We start from the raw sequence: 26,108 nt of genomic DNA on the forward strand, positions 1-26,108 counted from the left end.
GACGCGTGGAAAACACACTCCTCCAAGGGCCCGGATGTCTCGCGTGTCCAACAGCGAGTTGTCTCACGTGGATCAAACAAAACAAATGGTCGAGGAGAGCGGAGGCAGGAGGCGCTGTGCTGCAGATGACATGTTGGCAGTGTTCTGCTCGGAAGCAGGGTGTCTAACGATACGACGGTAGCGCCCGCTGGAATAATAATAAGACAGAAACTCATTTCAAGTGGTTAGCTAACAACACATTGAAGTAAGTCACGTTTTCCTGCTCTTTCTATTATGTCATATCTGCTTTTATTTCGTGCACAATCGAGAACACAGCTAGCCAGTAGCTAACGTTAGATGAGGCGGATGCTTCAAGATGGCCAGTTAGCTCAGTGCGAGGAAAGAGCTGTCTCTATATCTAATCACATCTTAAAGGAGTTAGGGTGGCTGGCTGCACAAACCTTGGGGTATCGTGTAGCTAACTAACTCGTCGACTGTGATTTTATGGTCGCCACCCCTTCGTACCATAAGGTGTTGTGGTTCCTCCCATAGATATCTATGGTTCCTCCCGCATCCCACATGATTTCCCGTGTCAGTCATCAGTGTCAGTTTTATTTTGTATTCGGATCACCGCATCATGTCTAGTGTCTACTCTGAGTAGGGTCCAGTCGTCCAGACCGTCCAGCTGCAGCGCCGGAGAATCCTCTCAAGGGGCAAGCCTGTGGCAGCCACAGAGAGCGCGCTGATTGGCGGAAAGTACGGACGTTTCTCAAAGTACTCGGAGGTGCATGTCTAAGAATGAAGTGAGCGTGTGTTATTGGAATGATTGATTGAACATTTTATTAATGTCCGCCTTGTTTTGAACTGGTTATGCTTAGGCCCTCTTTCGAAGTCTGTTATGCTTAGAGTTTATCTCTAGAGCAGGGCGATGGACCCAGCCCTGATTCCAAACTCTAAGCATAACCGACTTCGAAAGAGGGCCTAAGCATAACCAGTCGCCGTTGGGCGATCATCGTCGAGTAGAAATTTTATCATTATGGGATATATTATTACCCGGTCCATCTCCAGCTTGTATAATGGTATATACGTCCAAATCATGTTGTTTATCGAGTTATTGGCAATCGATCGCTATGTAGAGTGACGAGCTAGAGTGCCGGAAGCTATACCGAGTGTCCGGAAGTAATGGGGCCGACCAGCAAAACCTCTACTGCGCTTCCTGTTAAGCAGTTGCGCCGATCGGCCACCAGATGGCGCTCGTGAACCGCCAGAGAGCTCAGTGGGTCCTGCTGATGGATCTCAGGCCAGCGGAGGGGGAATATGAATCCGATTCCAGATTTTTGAAATATTGATATAAGGACGCTGTACAGCGTCCCCCGGCAACTTTAGCATGGCCAGCAATGACGCTGTAAAGCGTTTTTAGGCAGTCAAAGTGTTAAAACAGCGCACCTCCCATAGCTGTCAACATTGGGATTTGAAAAAACTGGACATTTCGCCCCGCACGTAATTGAATTTTTCTGTATGTCTTGCACAAATTGGAAAATGACAAAGTTGACTTTGACTTTTAACATGTGTCTATAGTGTCAGACACTAATTGTAATGTTAAACGGATACTGCTGTAATATAAAGTGAAATTCTACCATGCTTCAATGTATCAACTTTAAACATACACTAAATGTTAATGTTAGAAATGTTAATTTCCATTATTTCCACCATGTGCAACATTTCCTAAGAACAGCAATTCAACTCCAAATCTGTGCTATGAGCTAAATTCTCCCGGTGCATGCAGAAGTAGAATTGCTGTCTTGTTTTGGATGAATGAGTAGAAATGAAAAATGGAAATCTTGTTTTATTAAAGTAGTTTTGACATGTGATATAGATAAAGATATTGTTTCATTGTGTATTGATTAACTTTACATTTGCGCTTCATTACTTTACAAAAGTTATACTGGCACATGGGTCTAATACAGCAATGGATTATGGGTAAATACAATGTTAAAGCAGTGCCAATGTAAGACTGACTACATTAAACTAATGACAATAATATAGTATAAACTAAAGTAGGGTATTATTTGCCCGACAGTCCGCCAATAAAAACCAGAAGAAGTTTGTCTGCAACCAGCTTCCGGTCTGACTTCCTGTGCTAACATTCTAATCTACACTGCTGCCACCTGTCGTCACGGAGGGGAATTGCAGCCATTTTGTATAAATAAAACTGGGAAAATATTTTAACGGAGGACGGCGCGAGAGAAGGTTGAAATACGGGAGAATCGACGGGTATGGCACCTCCGAGCTGCCTCTATAGAAAGTATGTTCGTACTTTACGCCAGATGTACATACATCTGTGGCTGCCACTGGCTTGCTCAGTGAGAGGATTCTCCGGCGCTGCAGCTGGACCCTATTGTCTACTCTCCAGATACTTGGCGAGTCGATGACACCTGTATGACCGTCTATACACACACACTGAGAAACTCCAACAAACGCCAACATTTCAAAGTTCCAGGCTGTTTTGAGACTTTAAAAGGTTCCTTTTTCCAACTCTCTGCTCTGTGATTATTTTTGTATTTGCCCTTTAACCCTGCTCAGAAAAAGTCTACAATGCACTTTTGTGGAAATTGCCTAGGTGATGACTGACGACCATTATTTATCTGACAATCGTAAATTTGTCTATGTAAAATGCAAAGAGACAAGACACAGGTGTTACTTTCAGTCCCCCCCACACGTCCTGCTATATGATAAAACTGCCCGTTGCCAGGGCAACACAGGAAGCTTGTTTCCTGTGAGTAATTGTATGTTTATATTTTTAGTCCAGACATAGCCATTTCTGAATTCCACTATTAACATACGAAGCGCAGCTTCTTAGAAATGTCTGATTCTGGGCAGCCCCCCGCCCCTCTTATCCTGTTATTCTCTAGCATTTAAGCAGAGTCCGATCTTCAATCGGGGCTCTTTTCAGTGATACCTTTTGTAAACAACTGAGACTGTGCACAGATGGGACCTAAATACATTTATCTTATCAGCTTCTATCCTTGATTCAAGTATAATCATTCTTTCACAGTTCCAACTGGGTCATTGTTAGCTAAAATTCCACCACAGCTCTCACAAACGCCAACAATCTCCAACACCCCTGACCCAAAAGTGTTGGGTTGAGAGTGTTGAATCCACAGTTGGGTTAGTGTGTGTGGTTACCATTTTAGATGAGCTAGTTACAAAGCATGTTTGTCTCGGTGTAGAGTCTGAGTCCAGTCCCTGTGTTGGCCTTTTTTCCCCCTGCCCTACACCAGCTCAGTGTTAAAAGTGGAGCTAGATTGAGAGGTTCTACTGTAAACAAAAACTTGGAATGTATACAGAAGATTTATGGAACACAGGCGCGCACACACACAGGCTGTTCCCCGTCTGCAGGCCGTCCCTACTTGCTCTGAAGTCTCCTCCCCACCTGACAGCAGGTTGTATCACATTTCTATCTCCAATGGTTCCTGTATACTTTTGGATTGCTTTTAAGGTGGAAGACTGTTGGGTAGAAATGGCAGAAGGAGGCTTCGACCCTTGTGAGTGCATCTGCTCCCACGAATATGCCATGAGGCGACTCATCAACTTGGTAAGTAAGGGATAAGGGAGGTAACCTGACTTAATTATCGGTCTTCGTTAAGCCCTAGCCATATTTTCAGAAACTTGCCTAAAAGTACATATACCCAAGTAAATGAAGATTGCTCCCCTTCTACGAGGTCCATTTTCTTGGTATCAAGTGTACTAAACATCTAAGCAAAGGAATAAAGGGCAGATGTGATTTAAAAAAAAAAATTTGCATGTACAGTAGTACTGAATTTTGCCATCAAGACACATGCAATCTGAAATATAGAATATCAGGCCTATAAATTAGTCAATGACCCTATTATGGTCAAGTCATACATCTATTGATCGGACCAAATCTCCTCTTTCCAATGGCAGAGTTCAATCTGGATTTAGTACCACCAGGCGCCCAGTACAGGGCAGCAAAGACTGTGAATTAAACTTCCTGTACAATAAGTGTAGTAAGTACAGTTACTTTTGTATAATGTCCATAGCTCCGACATTTTTCACCGCATTGCGAGGCGTTTTTTCTTTTGTAGACATTCACAGAAGTGTAACGAAACGATATACGTTGTATTTTATGGCAATAATGTTAAGGTTTGTTCAACCCGTGAGAAAATAACGTCTATTTTTTTCATAGAATATTTTCAGCAGCTTTGACAGCGGCTGGTGTGAGCTGGGTAGTGTAGTTTTATGAAATTTCGACATCCATCGAAAGCCCTGGGTCTCTTTCTTAGGACTACAACGATTTCATGACTGCGTCAAGATTTTTATAAACTCGTATTTCGCTAATAACACTTAAAATCATTGGTAAACAAACTTATTGCTGAAAATATACACTTTGACTGCTGTTTTGATAGGGTTGGCTACATTTGAAAAAGAAACGCAACATTAATTATTTAATACGGACTGTATTGATCTATTTATGACATGAAGTAAATCTCTGCCCGGTATCGGCCGATCAGGCTTAAGGGGTTGTCCACATGGTAGACCTGAGGGGTTTGCAGTGGGGTTACGTCAAGTAAAAATAGATTGGCAAGTTGTGTTCAATAAAATCTTCCTGATTGGCGCAGTGGGCAAGGCGCTCGCCTCTAACGCAGGAGACGCTGGGTTCGAGCCCAGCTCTCTGCGTTGCTACCGGCTGGCCGGTCGTTCATACTAACACAATTGGCAAGTGTTGGATGGTGGGAAAGCCGGTGGGTGGGGATTTGACGTTGTGGACAGCGACTCCTACAGGTCGGTTTGGTGACGCCGGTGCGACGGAAGCAGGAAGTAGCAGGGGCAGCGTGAGCCTCCCACGCGTTACTCCTCGCTACTGAGAGTTCGAGCTGCTGCGGTGAAAAGAAGCGACAGGCTGCCTCCTCGTGTACCGGAGGGGACACATGATGCAAGGCTTCTGTCCTCACTACAACCGACCTGTGGGAGGCATAGTCTAGCAACGTCAAGACAGGGGAGGGAAGAATTGGATAATACAAAATTGGGATGGGAGAAAAATAGAAAATGGGGAGAAAAAGTGGATAAAAAAAAAAAAATCTTCCTATGGAAAGTAAGTGTAAAAGATTAGTTACTGGACAGTCAATCAAAATACTTTCTGGAAGATGAGAGTTTTTAAAGACATGCAGAGAGGCTCTGAGGAGGAAGCATATCCTGGTTCCTGTTCATTGTTTATCTTGAGGGCCTATCAGTCTTAGGCACACAGAAGATTGACCAGATTACACCGTCAGGTTTGTGCGTGCATGCGGTAGGGCTAGATTGATATATCGGTAAACTGATCTTCTTGATCGACACATGAGCCTTTTACCAATATATCACCATAAAGTATAGGCTAGAGATAGAATTCCTCACAAAATAAATGTGCCTAATATGCCTATTTTTAAAACATGCATATTTAAAAAAATATATATTATAATTTTTTAAATAAATATTTCTATCTTTGTTTGAAAGACTGGAAAGACTTGTTGATATATCTAACATCATTCATATTTTAAGCACAAGGTTATTAAGCCTAATTGTGTGAGACAGATATTTTCTTATTTGAGGTTTAACGTTTTGTTAAAATAAGATTTAGCTTTTGCCATTTTTTCAACTGTAAAAAAAAACAAGAAGGGATATTTACAATGAAATAGAAATTCATCTGTAATTGGAGCCACAAAAAAAAAATAGTCCGGCCCTAGTATGTGTGTATTTGTGTCAGTTATCCAACAAAGCCGGATGCAATAAAGTGAGGGATTACAGGGGATTACAGCCTAGGAGGTACAGGGAGAAATATCCAACTATTTACCTCTGCATCCAACTCGATACAAGATCATGGATTCAAGCAAAAGTTGTGTGACTAGCCAGCTGATGTCTGTCATTGACCCCTCCTGAGTGCAGGTGTAGCATGCGTGGTGAGCTGTAATTGGTGCAGCTAACAGCCCTGGGGTTTTCCTGATTTGCATACAAAAGAAAGGGTGTAACCCAAACAACAAAACTACAGCCTTTTATCAGATGGTTAAGTATGACAGTAAGATGCATTACAGCAAACGCACAAAAGTTGAGCAGTTGCTTTGTGGTGTTGCTTTCAAGTGGAGATTAGTCTATAATGTGCTATCATCAGCTGAGCTTGTACCAGGTTTGCGCATTACAGACAGAACTTTACTTTACAGACATTACTCTGTTGCTTTTGTTAGAAAGTTATAATCGATTAGTTGGTTTGGTCCTAGTCGACTAAGACTCTGTTAGTGGATTGTTTTGCGTTTTCACATGCTGAAATGACTTGTTTCCTGAAAATAATCTCTGCTAAGCACTCGTTTTAAAGATATCTTTCTACATTATTGCGTGGAAAACAACCTATGATTATTATTAGGGGCTATCCTTTCAATACATTCTGAAATTAGTTGACTAATAATTTATTTAGTTAAGGACGGCCCTAGAAAATAATTATTATTGGTTTAGTAGTGAGTCTGTATTTTAAGTCATTTGCACTTCCTCCCCTCTCCAGATGAGGGCAGTAGTGAGTAACTAAAGGAGTCCTGTGAGGTCATTTGAATGTTCGAATGATCTAATGAAATAATGCAACTTGACTGGCTGCTTCAGAATTCTCCATGTTACATACTATCTGTATGCCTATGCCTTTTCAGTGTGTAGTCTGTTGGTATACAAATACTTACCTAAAGGACCATACCAGTTTACCATTTACCAAAATCAAGGCACCCTTCTTTTCTCATAATCCTTTACAGTTACTGGAACATTTTGTCGTTATTTTCTGTCAATTCACCACTGCCATTGGCTTTCAGTGTATCTGAGATAAGCTGAAGATAGTCACCACATTTGACCAAAATGCCTGAACAGTTTTGCCAGAGTGATTATAATAATAGTTATGGGATATTTTCAATGTTTTGGCTAATTTTGATTTAAATTCCCACTTTAAAATGTTTTACCATGGTATGTTTGGTATCCTTTTTTTCAGCACAGTCTCACCTATATGACTGACGGGTTAGTTTTCATACTGTGTATACTGCATAATGTACAATACAAAATCGGATTGAGAATGTGTTCTTTCTTTTTACTATAAACGAATGCAAACATAGTCAATGAAGCATATAAAACAGTGGAAATGCACCCTCATGTGGAATATATACATAAAAAAGAGAACAGAATTCAATTTACAAAGCATTATTTTCTCCATACACAGGCAATAAACACAGATGAAATTTTGATTCTCAACTGGAAATGATCACCATCATGCTTTTTTTTTTTTTTTAACAAAAAGTCAGTAAAAAACTTTTTTTACAAAAAAAAGGTTTTACAGTAAAAAATAAGTAACGTGGTATATTCAATATTAGGGATGCCCCGATCATGTTTTTGCCACCGATCACCTATCGTCTATGAGCCATATCGGCGACGGCCGATACCGATACCATCGTTTTTGGTTTTATAAAAAAAAAATTAAATATTATTATTTTCTTTTTTATAAAATATATATATTATATAATCATACTTGTAGTTGTATTATCTGCGAGACATCGCCACCACGCAACAAGTCAAAATGCTCGCTATCTGCAAACAGCTCCACTGTCTGTGTGTACTCGAGTAGCCTCCAGCTACAGCCAGGATTCTCCGGCGCTGCAGCTGGATCCTATTTGTATACTCTGCTTTGGTCAAATCACATTCAGCATTGCCCTCATGCGATGCAAGCCAGGGGCTCGAATATGCATCGAATCAATGTTATAAGACATTGATATCAGGAGCTATCTGTAGTAGGCTTGGGCGGTATAATTTTTTTCATACAGTCATACGTTGATTACCTAATACCCCGGTATACGGTATATGACGGTATGACTTTCATTTTCATCAGGGGGGGGGCAACCCGTGTTACCAAGTAAACAAATCACGGAGATGGCCAGTTCGCCCGCAGCATCCTAGTGCTAACGTTAGCTCTCAGAATGGTAGCAGTTCGCCCGCAGCATCCTAGTGCTAACGTTAGCTCTCAGAATGGTAGCAGTTCGCCCGCAGCATCCTAGTGCTAACGTTGGCTCTCAGAATGGTAGCAGTTCGCCCGCAGCATCCTAGTGCTAACGTTAGCTCTCAGAATGGTAGCAGTTTGCCCGCAGCATCCTAGTGCTAACGTTAGCTCTCAGAATGGTAGCAGTTCGCCCGCAGCATCCTAGTGCTAACGTTAGCTCTCAGAATGGTAGCAGTTCGCCCGCAGCATCCTAGTGCTAACGTTAGCTCTCAGAATGGTAGCAGTTCGCCCGCAGCATCCTAGTGCTAACGTTAAGCTCTCAGAATGGTAGCAGTTCGCCCGCAGCATCCTAGTGCTAACGTTAGCTCTCAGAATGGTAGCAGTTCGCCCGCAGCATCCTAGTGCTAACGTTAGCTCACAGCACTGTCGCAACATTACCTTAAAGCGTGAACACCGTTGTGATCATACACAACAGTTGGCTCTCAGAATAGCCAGTTAGCCAGCAGCACCAGCAACGGTAAGCGTGTCTCATTTAATTCCCACCACTGACTGAAGCGGGGTTTCCCCTCCTCCTGTGTGTAGACAACCAGCTCTGCGTGGCTCGCTCCACTAGTGAGGACTGGTCTCGCCCTCTGCTGGCGCGTGTGTGCACTACAACTAGGGATGGGTACCGAATTCGGTACTTTTGAGGTACCGAACCGAAACACGTCGGTACTACAGAGTACCGAATCAAGTGAGAACCAGATTTTTTTTATTTATTTAATTTTTTTTTTACTTTTTTCTTTTCATGTCAACGTTCACACGCACAATATATGCTTACCTAGGATTTGACTTGATTCAACAACAAAGCAGTCGGAGCAATGGCAAGCCGAAAACTGTCGAAATTGTAGTTATTTGAAGTTTGGATTTTTTTTTTCGACTGAGGTAGGTAAATTAAATTTCTTGAGACTAAAGTACCGAAAAAAGGTACCGTTGGGTACCGGTATCGATTCACAGGTACCGGTACCGGTATCGGTTCAAATGTGAAAGGTACCCATCCCTAACTACAACAAAACTCTGTTTTGACGGTATTGATTTTCAATACCGTCGGGATTTCTAAATACCCTGGTATACCGTCATACCGCCCAAGCCTAATCTGTAGCTACTGCTAGCCGGCTAGATAACGTTAAGAACGCCTCTGTGAACTATTTAGTTTACTGGGACATTTCATATAGAGCTAACGTTGGCTACCGAGCTAACGGAGGTATCATGCACTCGACTATTGCTGGAGCATTTGTTTATCAGCAGCTATCAGTAGCTAGCCAGCTAGATAACGTTAGACAATGCATCATGTATTAAACTAAAAGTGAATAGTTGACTGGGTCATTTAGTTTAAACAGTAACGTTAGCTAGGTAGCTAACGTTAGCTCACGGAGGTCTCATGCACTAGAGCAGACTATTGGGAGCCTCTGTGTTGACACGGGTAAGGCAGGGGAGGAGGGGGAGGGGCCGTGCGCTGCAGCTCTGTGTGCTTGAGAGAGAAGTCAGCGAGTGAGATCTCCGCTAAGAATTGGATCATGTTTTTCTATCGGTTTTCACGATCTGCGAAAATAAAGCATTATCGGAATTCACCGATCTCATATTTATACTGAATATCGGCCGATACCGATCGCTGGCCGATCGATCGGGGCATCCCTATTCAATATACATATATATACAGTACACATATGACTACAGTGCAGTCATATAGAGTGCAGGATGCCTGAGGCGGATCATAAAAAAATAAAAAATACACTACACACGTGTGTACGTACGTGTGTGTGTGTGTGAGAGACACTGCTCAATTGTGCCCAGCAGTAAAACAATTTCTGTCTATAATGAGACAGAGGGCGACATCGCAGCACTGGCATTTCCATGCCGTGAGATTCCTTTTCCCCTCCTTGGTGCACCGTATGCTGGTCTTACGGCCAGCGGTGGCTTTCTGGCTCTTGTCCGCTGCGGGAGGGGCGATGGGAACAGGGAGATGGCTTGCGTTCCTGTCAAGAGGAACTCCTGTGCTGTCCAGTCCACACAGCTCGCCCATCATCACTGATGAACTCCTTGTGGGAGAGATGCGCTTCCTGCTTCGCCTCACAGATATCGCAGTGCAGAATGTAGGCGTTGGTGGTAGCAATGTCGACACAGTGGAAGAAGATGGTGCGATACCACCGGCCAGTTCTCCGGTGGGTTGAGTAGTACTGTATGAGCTGGTCGGATAGGTCGACTCCGCCCATGTGTTTGTTGTACTCTATGATGGGGGTGGGGCACGGAAATGTCTTGACCGTCCAGCTCCCATCGGGCTCCTTGAACTTCCTCAGGACCGTCTGACCAGGAGGTGTGATAGCTGGGTGGATGGTGGAGCATGCAGACACCTAGATAGAATAGAATAGAAATGAATCATCCCAAGGGAAATTTGACACTACAAATCGCTCACAGTAGACATTTAGACAGAACAAACTCACGAATAACAAAACAAATACATACATACACATACATACCAACTTTGAGTCCTTCTACTTTTACGAAGACCAGGGACCCGTCTCTGATCCAGCGAATGAGACCTCTCTCCGACTTCTTAGTGAGGGCATTAGCTCTCCTCTTGGGAACGTCTTTCCTGTTCTCCCTGTAGGTTCCACATGCTCCCAGCTTCATGGCCAGCAAGTCCAGGAACAGCTTGGGACTGGTGTAGTAATTATCCACATAAATGTGGTATCCAGTCCCAAGCCATCCTGGCTCAATGAGGTCCATAACAGCATCATAGGTAATCCCGTATTCACTAGTTGGGATGTGTGCCTTCCCAATGTAAACATTGAAGCCGATGGTGTAGCCGTTATCCGAGTCAGCGAGCACAAACAGTTTGACCCCCCATTTGGTCGGCTTGTCCTTCATGTATTGAGTCATGCCGGTCTTTGCCCTCGTGGCCACCATCCTCTCATCGACTGCCAGGTTCCGCTTAGGGTGGTAGTGCACCTTGCAGGCCTCACCGATGTCGAGGATGAGCGGCTTGATGCGGAACAGTTTGTCATAGTCCTTTGTTCCCGTCCTGGCGTCGTTCCTGGCATCCTCCTCGGGATCGCTCAGGTGGAGGTTCCACAAGATTGACCTGAAGTCAAAGTCATATAAGTCATATAACATAGGACACTATAAACATAAGTAACATATGGGACACGATGTACACTATACAGGACTATATATTATACCTGAATCTGTCCCGGAACATGACCATTCTTGGTAGGGGCACAGAGAGAAGGTGTTGGACCTTCCATTAGTCCTGGAGACATGACAGTGGGACGAGCCCCGTGTACAGCAGCAGGCCGATGAACTTGTACAATTCGTCGGCGCCGATATCCTCCCACTTGGTCTTTTGCCCCAGTGCCTGTATATTGTATTGTAACTCGGTTAGTCACATTTTACAGGAAAAAGCATTTCATATAAAAGTTATGTATTTTTGTACGACAGCTAATAAAGAAACTTGAAACTTGCCTGGTTCGTTGCCGCATTCTTGTTCGTGTTGATACACAGGTCTTCATGGTATCCATGGTGAAATATAGCATGAAGAGCTCCTTCGGGGTATACGTGGCATGGGGGTCTAGCTGGGGTCCTGGTGGTCTGCGGGGCATGAACCTGAGGGGCTGGATCAGGATCCCTGTCGGTCTTCCAGGGCCTTCTGATCTCCTGCCTGGGCTGGAGGTCTTGGCCTGGCCTGGGTTGTCCTGCGTCGGACTGGAGCAGTCTGGTCATCATGTCTGCACATAAATGGCACACACACTGTATATACACTCAACATTCCATTCTGTATATATTGCGTACAAAGTCTGCAAACCTAGTAATAATAAAAAAGCAATAAACATCCATAATAAGTCTGTCTCACCTGTCTGGGTCATTCCTTGACCTGGACTGGGCTTGGGCACGCCATGCCCCCCTAGATGTCCCAGGCAAATCATTGCTGTAGACAATGACATGTAAAAATACATTATTTTCAACTTTTATGAACAGTTATAACTAAACAAAAGCACTAATAATAATAATAATAATAATAATAAGTCTCTCATCTGTCTTGGTTAGCCCTCCTTCCATGTCTCGCCTGCACTGAACTGGTTGAAGGCAGTTCTTCTGCTCCCAAACCCCCACCTTGCTCCTCACTGTAGAAAACAATAAAAAGCACATTATTTTCAACATTCAACAAGGAATCTTATCTTATACAGCACAGCACATAGGCTTGCTTGCAATCCTTTCGATTGTAAATATGTGTTTATTTGCAAACCCAACAAGTACAGTAAGAGTGTGACTGACTAAACAAAAGCAATAAATGTCCAAAATAAGTGTCTTTACCTCTCGTTGTTGTCATCTACAAAAGATGGATCGTCAACATCTGAATCATCTGAAGATTCTTCAGATGATGTATCCTCCCCTAGCAGCTCCCTCATGTCCTCTTCTCCAGCATAGAGAGCGCTCCACATTGGCACAGAGCAGACATGCTCACCTCGACTCATGTTAGCACCGGATAGCTACTACTGCTACTACTACTATTACTGCTACTACTACTGTTATAAGTCGAACTACTAAAGCTAAAGTTTTGCTGGCTGGAAAAACGTGTGTTCCTCAGAAATGATCTTGTGAAAGAAGTATCTCTCACGTTCACTCTTCTTCTACTGTTCTTTTCTCTCAGTCAACTTCCGCCTCTCTCGGCACTTCCGCCCAGTTTTTTTCGTTTGATTCTAGCACAAGAAATGGCCAAGATATTGATAAAAATACAACGCCTGTAAAATTTTATCTGGCACATTTTACGCATGTGTAAAAGTTTATTTAGCATCGAATTGAAATGATCCTGGTTCAGTTATTTATTGGTTTATCAACACAAAATAAAAAGTAGCGTGTAGTAGTTTCAAGGCCAAGGTAATATGCTACGTCGGAAAAAAACCCGGAAATGGACTACATTTCCGGTACAGAGCCGGAAAAACAGATGACGTCACTTCATCACGGCGCCGTGAGGGACAACCTCAAAACGTTACAACAGAGCAACTTTTCAGTGGTAAAAAAAACATACTTTTCAGGAAAATAAATGCACCTCAGATGCTAGCATGACATTCTACACACACTGGAAGCCAATGGCAGTGAGGAATCGGCAGGAATATAATTTATTATTGTATCTAAAATGTTTAGTAACTAAAAGAATATGGAAAAAAGGGGCGCTTTGATTTTTGTATCAAGTTAAGAATAACCTGGAACCCACATGTCAAAAAGACTGGTCCTTTAACCCTTTAGTCTATGGTCCTTTCATCTGAACCTTATTGGAGATTGATCGCCTCAATCCCACAGATCTTTGCAGCAGGTAATTTCCTGTATTTCCCGGTTCCAGGTTAGCAAATCCTTTCCCAAACAAACCAACATGCTGGCCACTCGAATCTTAATTTGTTGTTTTTTGGGCAAAAATTATTCCCGGCCACTTCCACCTCAGTGTTCAAGTCCTCCAATTATGTAGTATGTTGCACTACTCTCCATGTACTAAACGGTAAGCTCCAACATTGTGTAGTATGATGTACATACCTTTTTATGAATGTAGGAATAAGGAATTCAGATGCAGTGACAGTTTTTTTTTGTATATTCTTTTTATTGTGTGGACATGAGTGAAACTACTGTAATTCACCTGTCTCAAACCCCACCCTCTTTTCTTTATCCTCTGGTAACCCTCGGGAAGCAACAGTTGTGATTGGAGGGTCAAGAAAAGAGGGCTGGTTTGAGATAGTTAATTTCTTATGTCCTTTTTTTCTTTTTTTTTCTTGTTTCCTCCTCCAGCTCAGGCAATCCCAGTCCTACTGTACAGACACGGAGTGCCTCCAGGATGGTATATATGAGCCCAACTTAACATCTCTTAACATTCGGCCTCCCACGTTTTATTGTACACAATAGTTCATAGTAACTAAAGATCTCGGTGTAAATTTGCTGTTGTGTCACAATGGTTTTTGTCTGTGTCCAGTCCCAGGCCCCAGTGGGCCAGTAGCAGGGGGAGGGGACGGGGACCTGACCCTCCCCATGGTTCTGATGGGTTGGATGGTGCTTGGTCTCGTCCTCTTCTTGCTCCGCCCCCGCAGCCTCAGGGGTTCCCGTCCCTCAGGCAAACCCATTGGACCCCACAATGTGAGTAATGCAGACATCGTATACATCTATTATTACACTAATGTTTAATGTGATCTGCTGTTTTGTGTTGTGCCAGTGCAGTCCCAGCTGGGGAACTCCAATTATAACTTGTGAATGAAGGCTCTAATAACAGCTCCTGTCCTCAGGAACTACTCAGACCGTTAGGTTTGTTTGAGGCCCTGCTAGGGCTGCTTGATTGTGGCAAAAATCATAATCACAATTGTACTTATTTAATATTAAAATCACGATTATTAAACACGATTACTTGTTGTTTTGAGAACATCATATGTATTTATTGAACTTTTAATACTGGTGTTTGAACTTTTATGACTTAGTTTGAACGTTAACTCGATCCCCACCAACAACATTTATATACGTGTTTGGCCGACAACTGTTGAACGCCAACCACGTATATATACGTTATTTGATTGTTTTTCCTTTTTTTTCAATATTTTTATTCATTATTCATCCGGGAACCTCTGTGTTACCATAGGGAATGAGTCTGAGATCGGCAAAGTGCAATACCGGCCGCATCCAGCTAGACGGCGGTATCGAGCACCCTTTGAAACCTTGTATCTTGGCCTGTGTAACGGCCAAATGTCTCCGGTCTCACTTCCTTGTCGGGCGAATGGAGCGGTTCTCCCGGTTCCATTGAAGAGTGTCAAATATCTCCGATCCATATGTTGTGGTGGGTTATGCCGTGGACCAAATGGACATCGGATGTACCAGATGGCGATAAAACAATTGGAATATTATTTTTGGAATACTCCCGATCACAGGTAAGGACTATCTGACGTAAATTTTTGCTTGATCGTGCAATGAGTTTATACCGATTGGGCTGAAGCGTTTTTTTTTATTTTTTTTTTAAACTCAATTTTTATTTGCATTTATATTCACAAACATACAAATAATAACATCTTTGATTGTCAATCTTCCACCGTTTGGCTTTTCAGGTTACACAGACAGTGTATATCGCCCTTATACAGGCCTAAACCATAAAGAGAAAATTAAAAAAAAATACAAAAATACCGTTCTTGCAGAAAGAAGAATATATACAATTATTGACTAAGTCATTCTTTGAATAGTAATCGCACATTCGTTGGTCTGTACAAAATCCAATGACGATATGTATATCTTCCTTGAACAGGGATATATAGAAAAGTTTTTACCTCAGTTTACCTTGCATTTTGTTTTACGTACATATATACCCCATCATCCTTGGCTATTAATCCCACATCAGTTGATTTCCCAGATATTTGGTACTAATACTTAGTGTATGTCGTCCTTAAACCATCATATCAAATTATAATACTTGCTCTAAATTTTTTTTAATTCTGACTCCGGTAAATATGCGCGTCATGGGTCCAGGGACCCTCCTTGAACCTCCTTCCTCCTGTATCCTTCTATTTCCTTTAAACCTCCCTTTTCTTCTAGTACAATAATTTTTGTTGGGTTTTACAGTACACATTTCAGGTTTTCATTGTAGTCAGTTATTCTTAATTCCTTTTCTCCACAAGATTATACATATACCCCCCTCCCCCCTCCCCTTTTCTCTCTCTTAGCATCTTTGTTTTTGTTTTTACTGTTCTCATACAGAAATAATATGTACATTCATTTGTACCTCCATTAGAATAGCTCGTACACAAATATAAATAATTGAAAAGAGGAAAAGAAAATGTACATAAAAATGAAAATAAATAAAAATAAATGACATCTTTACATCACCTTCACTGACGTGTCTCCGGTCTCTCCCGGGGTCCGGGTCACGGCTGACCGCGGGAGAGAGCGGGGGGACTCATCCTATAGCAGCCCTCCTATATCTTCCCTTCTCAGATATTCATTAAATGGTTTCCATATATCCTCGTAAATCTCTATATTGTTCCTGAGGATATACGTTATTCTCTCCATAGACATGCATTGTGCCATGTTTTTAATCCAAGCACCGATTGTGGGTGCGTCTATTTTCTTCCAATTGAAAGCTATTGTTCAACATCTTCAACATCCTATACAACCAAAAAGGAGAGAGGGACACAGGTCTTCTCTCGCTCGATGCGGAGAAGGCCTTCGATAGGGTGGAATGGGCTTATCTTTTTGATGTTATTGATCGATTTGGATTTGGAAATTACTTTTGTAACTGGATCAAATTACTACACCTAAACTCTGTAGCTGAGGTACTAACAAACGAAGTGACATCTAAACCCTTTAATATCACCAGGGGTTGCCCTCAAGGCTCGCCCTTATCACAGCTCCTGTTCATTTTAGCTATCGAACCGTTAGCAATAGCAATCAGGGCTAACAGACAGCTACATGGGATTGAAATCGGTAATAACGATCACAGAATAGCCCTTTTTGCGGACGATGTCATTTTGTTCCTAAAAAACCTAGATACATCGATACCTGCACTGCTCGATATAATTGATCAGTTCGGTAGTATCTCTGGATATAAACTAAACGCCTCAAAATCATCACTTATGCTGCTTAATGATAACGAGAGAAAAAACGCTGACCAACAAGAATTTCCTTTCAAGCTCTCGAACAGCTTCACCTATCTGGGCATCAAAATAATACCCCAAATAGAAAATATAGCATCAATAAACTATGAACCTATGATAGACTCTGTATTCAAATCCATAGAGAGATGGATGTTCTTGCCCATCTCTGTGATAGGGAGGATAAACATACTAAAGATGTCCATACTACCAAAGTTCCTATACTTATTTCAAAATATCCCTCTGGCACCACCGGTAAGAATGTTCGGAAAGATTGCGTCTCTCATCTCAAAATTTATATGGCGCAAGAAATGTCCTAGAGTCCGCCTATCTCTGTTGTATCTTCCATTCGATGCAGGGGGGTTGACCTGTCCTAACCTTCATTGGTATTACCTGGCTGCACAATTGAGAACTGTAATGTTTTATTTTTCTAAGGAAGAACCACCATCATGGATGGGAGTGGAAGCATACCCAATGCAACTACCACTACATTTATACATGTATTCAGCTGAGCCAAAATATTTAAGAAAACATACTACACACCCCATAGTGCTCAACATGATTAATATATGGTATGAGGTAAAGAAATTTATGAAAATAAACAACTCCATGTCGCAATTCAGCCCAATCTGGGGAAACGTCTCTTTTAAACCAGGCAAACTGGATGCCGGATTCAAACTATGGGCAAAAGAAGGAATAAGTCAAATATCTGACCTTTACAAAAATGGGGTCTTGATACCTTTTGAGGAACTATCAATAAAATACAACATCCCAAGGAAGCATTTTTTTTTAAATACTTGCAACTGAGAAGTTTCATTTCCTCTCAGCAAAACCAGTCACTGGCAATTCCTACACTTTCATCTTTAGAAAAAATTATCATCAAGAACTGCAACAGCAAAGGCCTGTTATCAATGTTCTATAACTGGATTGTATCTGGTTCAGACGAGACGTCACTATCTAGATTGGAGTCATGGAGGCTGGACTTGGGAGAGGAGATCTCAAACGAGGACTGGAACAGAGCATGCGAGGAGGCTCAGACACAAACAGCCAACACTAGCTTAAAACTACTTCAATACAAATGGCTGATGCGGACTTATATAACCCCTGTCAAATTGAATAAATACAACAGCAACACACCAGATAGGTGCTTTAAATGTACCAAGGATCGGGGAACTTTTATACATTGTATTTGGGAATGTGACAAAATCAAGAAGTTCTGGGGGGAGGTGGTGAATAAAATCAAAGATATCCTGTCAGTGAATATCCCACTAGACTCCAAAATGATATTGTTACATTTATATCCAATAAATCTGAACCTGAGAACCAAACAATTTAAATTTATTGATTTTGCTATACTACAGGCTGAAGCGTTTTTAGTGTTCAATATGAATGCCGTTACTGACAATCAAATAATCAGAAACGACCCCCCCCCCCCCCTTCATGCATTCATGATGGAACATAATACCTATGATATAGATTTGATTTGAGAATAATGGCGTACAGGCAAGAAACGGCAATGTTTATAGTAGAATTGACATATAAGCCTATTACTCAGCCTTTCGGGAATTACCCCAGACCACGCTATAACGATACTTATATTCACCACGGTATAACACGGGAACGTATGGATGGAAACATTTATTATTTTTCACATATTGAACGATAGATAGGTGATGTCAAACGGGCCATAGTATTGTATCCATAACTATAATATAGTTATAGCTCTACAAACAAGGTGACGCACTCCTGTCTTTTAAAGCGTGGCAGTGCTAGAACGGGGCCCGACTAATTCCCGGCGGTCAATGAGTTAAATATAATTTAAAAAAAACATGAAATACAAATATTTTATTTTCTTCTCGACCAAAGGCTGCCTTACTGTCCTCTTATACAAGTTACCAACTGGAGAAACGTGCCGTGGCTCCCTCCTCCTTCTCTCGACACACACTGAAGCTACTGTTTGGGCTGGCTTGTTTGGGGGGGGGGAGGCAACAGGGCATAATTGAAACTTGACTAATCGCCCAGCCCAGGACCCCAGCCTGTTTTCTGAGTTGTTTGTCATGCTGTTATTTGTGTAGCTTTGAAAAAATATCTTCTTCATTGTTGAACCTTTTTTTTCTTATTCTTTAATACATCTTGTTTGTAGAGACATAACCGAGAACCTCCAGCACCTCCTGTTGACTAGCAGTGGACCCAGAGAACCAGGACCCAAAGAACCATTCTGACTCGACGTAAACAGTTCGCTGGTTTCTGTGATCTGGACTGCACCGGCTCCCCATAAAACCTTATACTCTTATAATTTTTTTTTGTTGCTTTATCCCTTTCTGGTTATTGCTTCATCTGTTATTCTTATGGTCATATCTGTCTGTGACTCTGTCTGTTTACTAGAAGGTTAGGTTACTAGAAGGTATGGCTAACTTAATTTTCTCACTGTGTAGTAACTACCCGATTTACCTTTTGCATTACCCCCCCCAAAGTGCTGCAGATTTTACTGTTACAATTTGGAGATAACCAAGTCAAAGTGAAGGGACTTGTTCTTAGGATTTGGTGGAGAGGGGAGGGTTAGCCATAAATCCCCTTCTGGACAGATGGATTGCTATTCTGGTGCTTGCTGAGCATCACAGGGTGCAGGGTTTTTCAGAATCTCAGAAACATTCCATGTTGACAGGTCGTCACTGGTTGGCCAAGCTGCAAAGCCGGAAGTTGTTAATTTTCACCTAAAAGGTGGTTTATGAATCTAAGCCTTACCTCAATCCAACTAGAGACCTCACGCTTAACCATAACCTATAGTAAAGACTGGGAAACGTTTCTGATTTGATTTTCAAGATGGAGGCCAGCGGCGATTTACTTTGCAGCTTGGCTGACAACCATGTTGAAGTCACAATTCTGAACAGTGCCAGGAATGATGTCATACAACAGGTTATTTTAATTGATATGTAAACTGGGCCATAGGTTACTAGGTTAAGAAAATCACTGCTACGTTGAAGATTTCCCCCATATTGTTGCCAATTTGGTTCCTCTAGTCTCGCTTCGTTGTACATATGAAGTTTGTTCTTTTGGAATCAGAGTTAATTTGTCCTAGTTATGGATTTTTAGGCAGCATGCAAACATAATTGCTGTTACAAGATTGCGTGAGCCTGGTTTGCAAGCAAAACTTCTGCTTTACAAAGCAAGACATTTTTTATTCCGACACTAAACCCTCAAAAAGCAAACTTGATATGTTTTGTTGCTTAATGAGATGAGACATCTAAGTGGCCACACGGCAAACCCAGTGGTAGAGATGGAGATGCATTTAAAAACTCCACCATTGCTATACATTTAAAGTTGGGTTTGGATTCAAATCAATATATTTAGCACAAAGAACAACAATGATGATTCTATGTACAGTATGTGCTCAAAAACTGTTGTCGACGGAAAACACTCGACATGTAGATGATGCACACTGTCTTAGTAGTAGTTGACGATTACATTTTATCAGCACTTTTTGTTACAGTGCGTGTCTTTTTTGACACCAAGGTCCCGATTCCATCATGTAAATAATGGCCTTGAGGAGACCAGGGCTCAGAGCCTGTTCCAAAACACATCGTACCCCTCCTCGAGAGTCGTCGTAATGACTGCTTGAAAGGAAGGGATCGAGGTGCGTTCTAGAAGTGTTGTAACGGTGCCAATGAGAGGGCATGGGTCTGGTCTCAATATTGTTCTACGGAAGACCTCCTTTCCCAGACTTCTCTTCTCGGATGCCTCTGGTGGTGGGATGGCAGGATTTCTCACCCATCATGTCATTGTAGATCTGTGAATTCATGATGGACCCCCCCCCCTTTTTTTCTCCTTTTTATATGCTTGTTGTATAGTGAACATTAGCCCGATTTGTACTACAGGGCCAAGTAAGGCTACCCAAGGTGTACACAATCTTTATTTCCTTAAATTTGCCCTAATCCATATTTCTGTGATGGTTTTGTATCAAGCTGCTTGTTTTGTCAAATGAGCTATCATTTGAAGGGGGTCAACATCTGAGGTTGGCCATACTCCTGCCCTGGTAACCTTTACTTGGCCCTATTGTGAAGTTGTTATCAAAATCTGGGGGTGCATTCTGGGTATCCTATGATGTCAGAAATTAGATGGATAAGTGATATTATTATGGTCTTTCATGTGGGTGTGATCTGAAACACGTGCTGTGGTAGAGTTCATGTGGGCACTTGACCCAAGTTTTAAGGGTTTCACCCCAATATATAAGGTGGCTAATGAGTCTTCTGTCCTTTTTCTGAGCTGACATGTATCCTCTTTGAGAATGTAACGTCACTGGCTGTGTCGCTGCTACATACTATTGACCATATTCACACGGTGGCCATTTTGCTCTTATGTCATGCTCAGGTTGGTATTCTTTTACACCCTGTGCTCACGGTGGGGAATCCCAACCCGAGCATGACATAAGAGCAAAGTGGCCACCATCTGTGAGGGAGGTTAAGTAAAAGGTTGTATGGAAGGGGGAGGGGCATTTAAACAAGTTAAACACAGCTGTAGAGGAAGGAAGAGGGGAATCTACTATAGATTAGTGAGGTGCACACTGCACATCCTCTCGTTTAGAAGTCTTGTCATCTGATACCACAGAGGGTCTTAATTTAATATATCATTAAAGGTGTCCAATGGTGTTTTTGACCACTAGTTGGTGAATTTGGTGCTATATAGCACAGTAGGAGAAAAGGGGGCATTACGTGTGTGGAGGATGCACAAGCACGCACGGAGGTAGAACGCAGGAAGAGTAGCCTACAGTACACTATGAGGCTTGTCCTTGTGCTTCAAAATGATTGGTCTATCTATAATGGTCTCCCTCCAACTCTTAACAAGCAAACTGCTCTTCAATCAAAAGAGGTCAGACTTGTCACAACTTCGCCAAAACAAATGTGAAACACGGAACATTTCAAGAGCAAAGACAACTGAAAATTTACTTTGAAAGTTTGAAATTGAAAGGTTATATGAGGTAGGAAAAGTATTCAGCTTGTCGATTGTAGAACAACAATGGAAAACTATTTGGGTGGAAATAAACAAAAGCGATTTCAAACAAGAAAAACTGTTGGACACCTTTTAATAGAAGAGATAGAAAGGGCTTCAACTATGCACTTTTCCTAAACAAATAAAAAAACAAGACGGTACAGTGATGTGTTGGAGTGTTTTGTGAGATAATTTAATTTTAAACGACAAACTAAAAGGGCTGAGATGCAAATGTATAGCTACTTCTGGAAAAGATGATTTCTGTTTTGAAATATTCTCCAATCGGGTAGCACTACAGGCCACACAATGAGAACATGAGAAGAGAAAACATACTTCACGTGTGTGTATTTCTGTGTTAACACATTATGTCCACCTTATTGGTCCCAACCACTTCTGCTGGGGTCCCTTTATGTCAGAAAGGTAAGAAATTCTAAGGAGGGCATCAGTGCTATAAGATGCTGTTTCAGTTTTTGAAGATTCGGTACATTCAGATTATGTTGATGTAAAATGACCCAAAATGTTAGGACTGTTGTTGTGAAAATTATGACTAAAGCCCTTTGATCTCTATCACCCTGCATATCAACAGAATCAAACCGTTTCAGATATCCAATCTACTTCCTTGAAAACATTGCATAATCTACTCTGGTTATCCTGATTGGCCTACATTTACATTTATTCATTTAGCTGACGCTTTTATCCAAAGTGACTTACAATTTCTGTACGACAAGTCATCAGGAAGGAACTACTTTAGGTTTAAAGATTTACACAACACAATTCTTAGTTACACACTTCACAATGATGTACACAAGTATTATTCAGTAAAATGATCCTACCCTCTGCTGTTCATCAGAAGGCCTATAGATCAGTCTGTCGGTAGTTGTGAAGGATATCAGCAAAGCTAGTTTGCTACAATTTTGTTAATTTTGGTGGTGGTTCAAAAACATCCACAGCAATTGTGACAATCACCAGCTAGCACAGGTTACACACATGTACACGCATACACTTGTTTTGTTTTGCTATACATGGATATTGTATTGACATTCATTCTCTAGTCTAGCCCCACCATCACCATATTATGCCCAACCCTGACCTTGGCCTGACTCTAATTCTGAACCGAACCTACCCTGACACGCCTGACAAATGGAATGTACGCAATCTGGCTCCATTGGGTCTGAAAGCGGCACATTGAAAAATAAACAAATAGCTTGCCAGCAAAAATGGTAATCAATAAAGTCAATTTGACTTACTGTGGTGCTGTGATGTGTTGGTCTCTTGTCTCTCATGCCGCAATGAATTCCTGGTGCTGTGATTACATTAAAGTTCAATTTCTCCAATTAATCTGTGTGTTACCAAGGCAAGGGGCTGTCAGTGTACAATCAGAGATGGGCGTTTCTATATTAAAGTTTTGAATAGCCTTCATGCACAAGCTCGGCCTTGCTGCTGTTGGTGCAGAGAAGGGCACATTGTCGTCTTTTTCCACACTTGATGTGATTACAGTGCCAGGAATTCCCCCCTGAAACACGGTATGAACACATCCCAGTGGAGATGACAAAACAAATGACACACCTGAAGCTGGAGAGGGAAAAAATAAACTCCTGATATTCCACAAAAAGCTTTCCTGACTGAATTAACACCATTGTCCTGGTTCTGGTGCTACAGGAGTCATACATATAATCTAAGTAATTTCCCCCTTTACTAGATTTCAGGGTATTGGTATTAGCAGAGACAGTCTATAGGAGACTGTGCACTGGCAGTTTTGAATGGTGAAATCCATAACAAGACGGCGGCAACAAAGGAACATTAAATATGATGTGATTTTATGTTGAGTAAAACTAATCTATTTAATCTTGAGGTTAAATGTGACTTTTAATGGATTAGAATTAATCACAATCTCTGCTAAAAGGCTGGGGGCTGGGAATTATGCAGTTGCCATGGTAACCAATCGGACTCAGACAAGTGAGGAAAAAAATTATTCTATCACAAAATTGTCCTTTTTGACCAAATCAACCATTGTGATTACCAGTGACTTTTAATATTTAATTAATATATATATATATATATTTTTTTTTATCTACTTTTTTCTCCCATTTTCTATTTTTCTCCCATCCCAATTTCGTATCGTCCAATTCTACCCTCCCCTGTCTCGAACGTTGTTAGGCCATGCCTCCCACTGGGCGTGTATCCTTTCCGCAATGGACTTCGGTTTCCGGGTTCCTCTGATTGGCCGCGACCCCCACGTGACCCGCCCCCTTATCTGCCGCTCTAGCAGCAGAGGTCCCTGCCTTCCTCAATTTATACGCATGGAAGTATTGACTACGCCGTAACGAATAATTAAAAAATATATACCGTTAACTGGAATATGTTGTGCCTTTACACATATGTTGGATTATGTAATTGGTTTGTCATGACAAACAAATAAAAAAATCGCGATTTACCCGCTGGCTACAACAACACACAGTGACTGCATGTAGTCACTGTGTGTTGATGTTGTAGCCACCTCCTCAGAGGCAGGAATACTAAGCTCCCCCTTAAGCTCCGCGAGAGAGGAGAGAGGCTGAAAACCCGCAGTTCTTGCCCGACTGATGGGAGCCGAATCCCCGGATCCGATTTGTCTGATGAATACCCCCAAAACATGGAGGTCCCGAATGCATGGAAGTATTGATTCCGCCGTAACAAATAATTAAAAAAAGATACCATTAACTGGAATATCTTGTGCCTTTACACATATGTTGGATTATGTAATTGGTTTGTCATGACAAACCAATAAAATATCGCATCGCCGGCTGTCTCTGGCTTGCTCCAGCGGACGCGTGTATCCTTTCCGCAACGGACTTCGATTTCCGGGTTCCTCTGATTGGCCGCGACCCCCACGCGACCCGCCCCCTTATCCACCGCTGTCCGTTGCGGAAAGGATACACGCCTCCAGCGTTCGAGGAAGCAGCAGTCGCATCTTTTCATCTGCACAGCGCGATCTCTCAGCGTCGCGTGATTACCAAACCTAGCCGCATTTCTGGCAGATGCTCTCTGATTGGCCGACGACAGTTTCTACACTGGTTAAGCTTAGGCACTCTTTGAAGTTGGTTAAGGTTAGAGTTTGTCTTAGAGCGTGACGGCAAGTTCTTTCGACGGTTAAGCTTAGGCACTCTTTCGAAGTTGGTTAAGGTTAGAGTTTGTCTTAGAGCATGGCGATAGAACGCCAGGTAGTTTGCAGGCTGTTCGACGCGGAAATGGGCAAAGACACAGCTCGTCACGCGATTGGGCAAACATGTCAGTGGCCAATCAGAGAGCGTCAGTCAGTGCCAATCAGAGAGTGTCTGCCAGAAATGCGGCTAGGTTTGGTAATCACGCCTCAGCGTCGGGGGTCTGCGTTTGGAGGGCACGCCGCCCCCGTTGCTTCCTGATTCTGCTGCGCAGGCGCACCAACCGACCTGTAGGAGTCGCTGTCCACAACGTCCGATCCCCACCCATCAGCTTCCCACCCCCTAATACTGCCAATTGTATTAGTATGAACGACCAGCCAAGCTGATAGCAATGCGGAGAGCTGGGCTCGAACCCAGCGTCTCATGCATTGGTGGTGAGCGCCTTGCCCACTGCACCACCTAGCCGCCAGGGTCCCCCATTTTCAATTCATCATAACATTTATGACATACACAACATACAGATAAACAGTACTGTTAATACATCCAGACATTTATGACATACAAGATATACAAATATACAGTACTGTTTAAGAGACAGAGTTTCTAAAAGAGAGTACATTTGAGGGGGAAGAAACTACATTGGAGGGGGTTGGGTGGGGGTTTGGACATTTACAGGGGCCAGTTTCGAATTGCAGCCTCCCGTAGGTGCTCTTTGAGAGCGGTTTTGAAGGTGGGTAGGGATTCACATTATTTTACGGCTGTGGGTAGGGCGTTCCACATTGATGTGGCATAATTGCTAAACGTGTTTAGTCCTTGTTTGAGCCGAATCTGGGTTGAACATGATTTGTGGAACTCCCTCTGGTGTTGTGGTCGTGGTATTCACGGATCTTTGGGAAGTATTTCGACATGTACATGGGTATCTTAGTGGTGTAGGCCCATTGCAAGTTGCTGTACTCTGTCGTCTACTCTACTCTAAGCCATCCTAGGTTGTCAAAATGGGCAGGGGTGAGGTGGGTTTTAGGAGTAAGGTCAAGCAGTAGTCTGACCAGTTTGGTTTGTGATGTTTGTAATCTTGTTTTTAGTGCCTTTGAGGTGCTTTGGTACCACGAGGTGCAAGCATAGTCGTAGTACCCTTGAATGAGTGCTCCTGTTTTAGAGTCTTCAGGGTATTCTTGTTTACCAGAGAGGAGATCCGGTACAAGAATCTTGTTTGTTGGTTGACTTTTTTTATTACATTGCACTGCAGTAGCATCTGTGCAGCCTTGTTTATTAGAATAGATTAGATTCAAATGTATTGTCATTATACAGCAAAAGTACAGTACAACCAAAAGAGGTTTTGCATCCAAC

General features: G+C 42.3%; 1 protein-coding gene across 1 annotated transcript; it reads left to right on the forward strand.

Moving 5' to 3' along the window:
• Positions 1-89: 89 nt before the first annotated feature.
• Positions 90-21,784, forward strand: smim14 (small integral membrane protein 14). Its single transcript, XM_084319038.1, has 5 exons — positions 90-244; positions 3,479-3,574; positions 13,805-13,853; positions 13,986-14,146; positions 18,779-21,784. The coding sequence occupies exons 2-5, from the start codon at positions 3,500-3,502 to the stop codon at positions 18,815-18,817; spliced, it is 324 nt and encodes a 107-aa protein (XP_084175164.1). The 5' UTR covers positions 90-244; positions 3,479-3,499; the 3' UTR covers positions 18,818-21,784.
• The last annotated feature ends 4,324 nt before the right edge of the window (positions 21,785-26,108 follow it).

The sequence above is a fragment of the Notolepis coatsorum genome (assembly GCF_963971535.1).
Source record: "Notolepis coatsorum genome assembly, chromosome: 7".
Lineage (NCBI taxonomy): Eukaryota > Metazoa > Chordata > Actinopteri > Aulopiformes > Paralepididae > Notolepis > Notolepis coatsorum.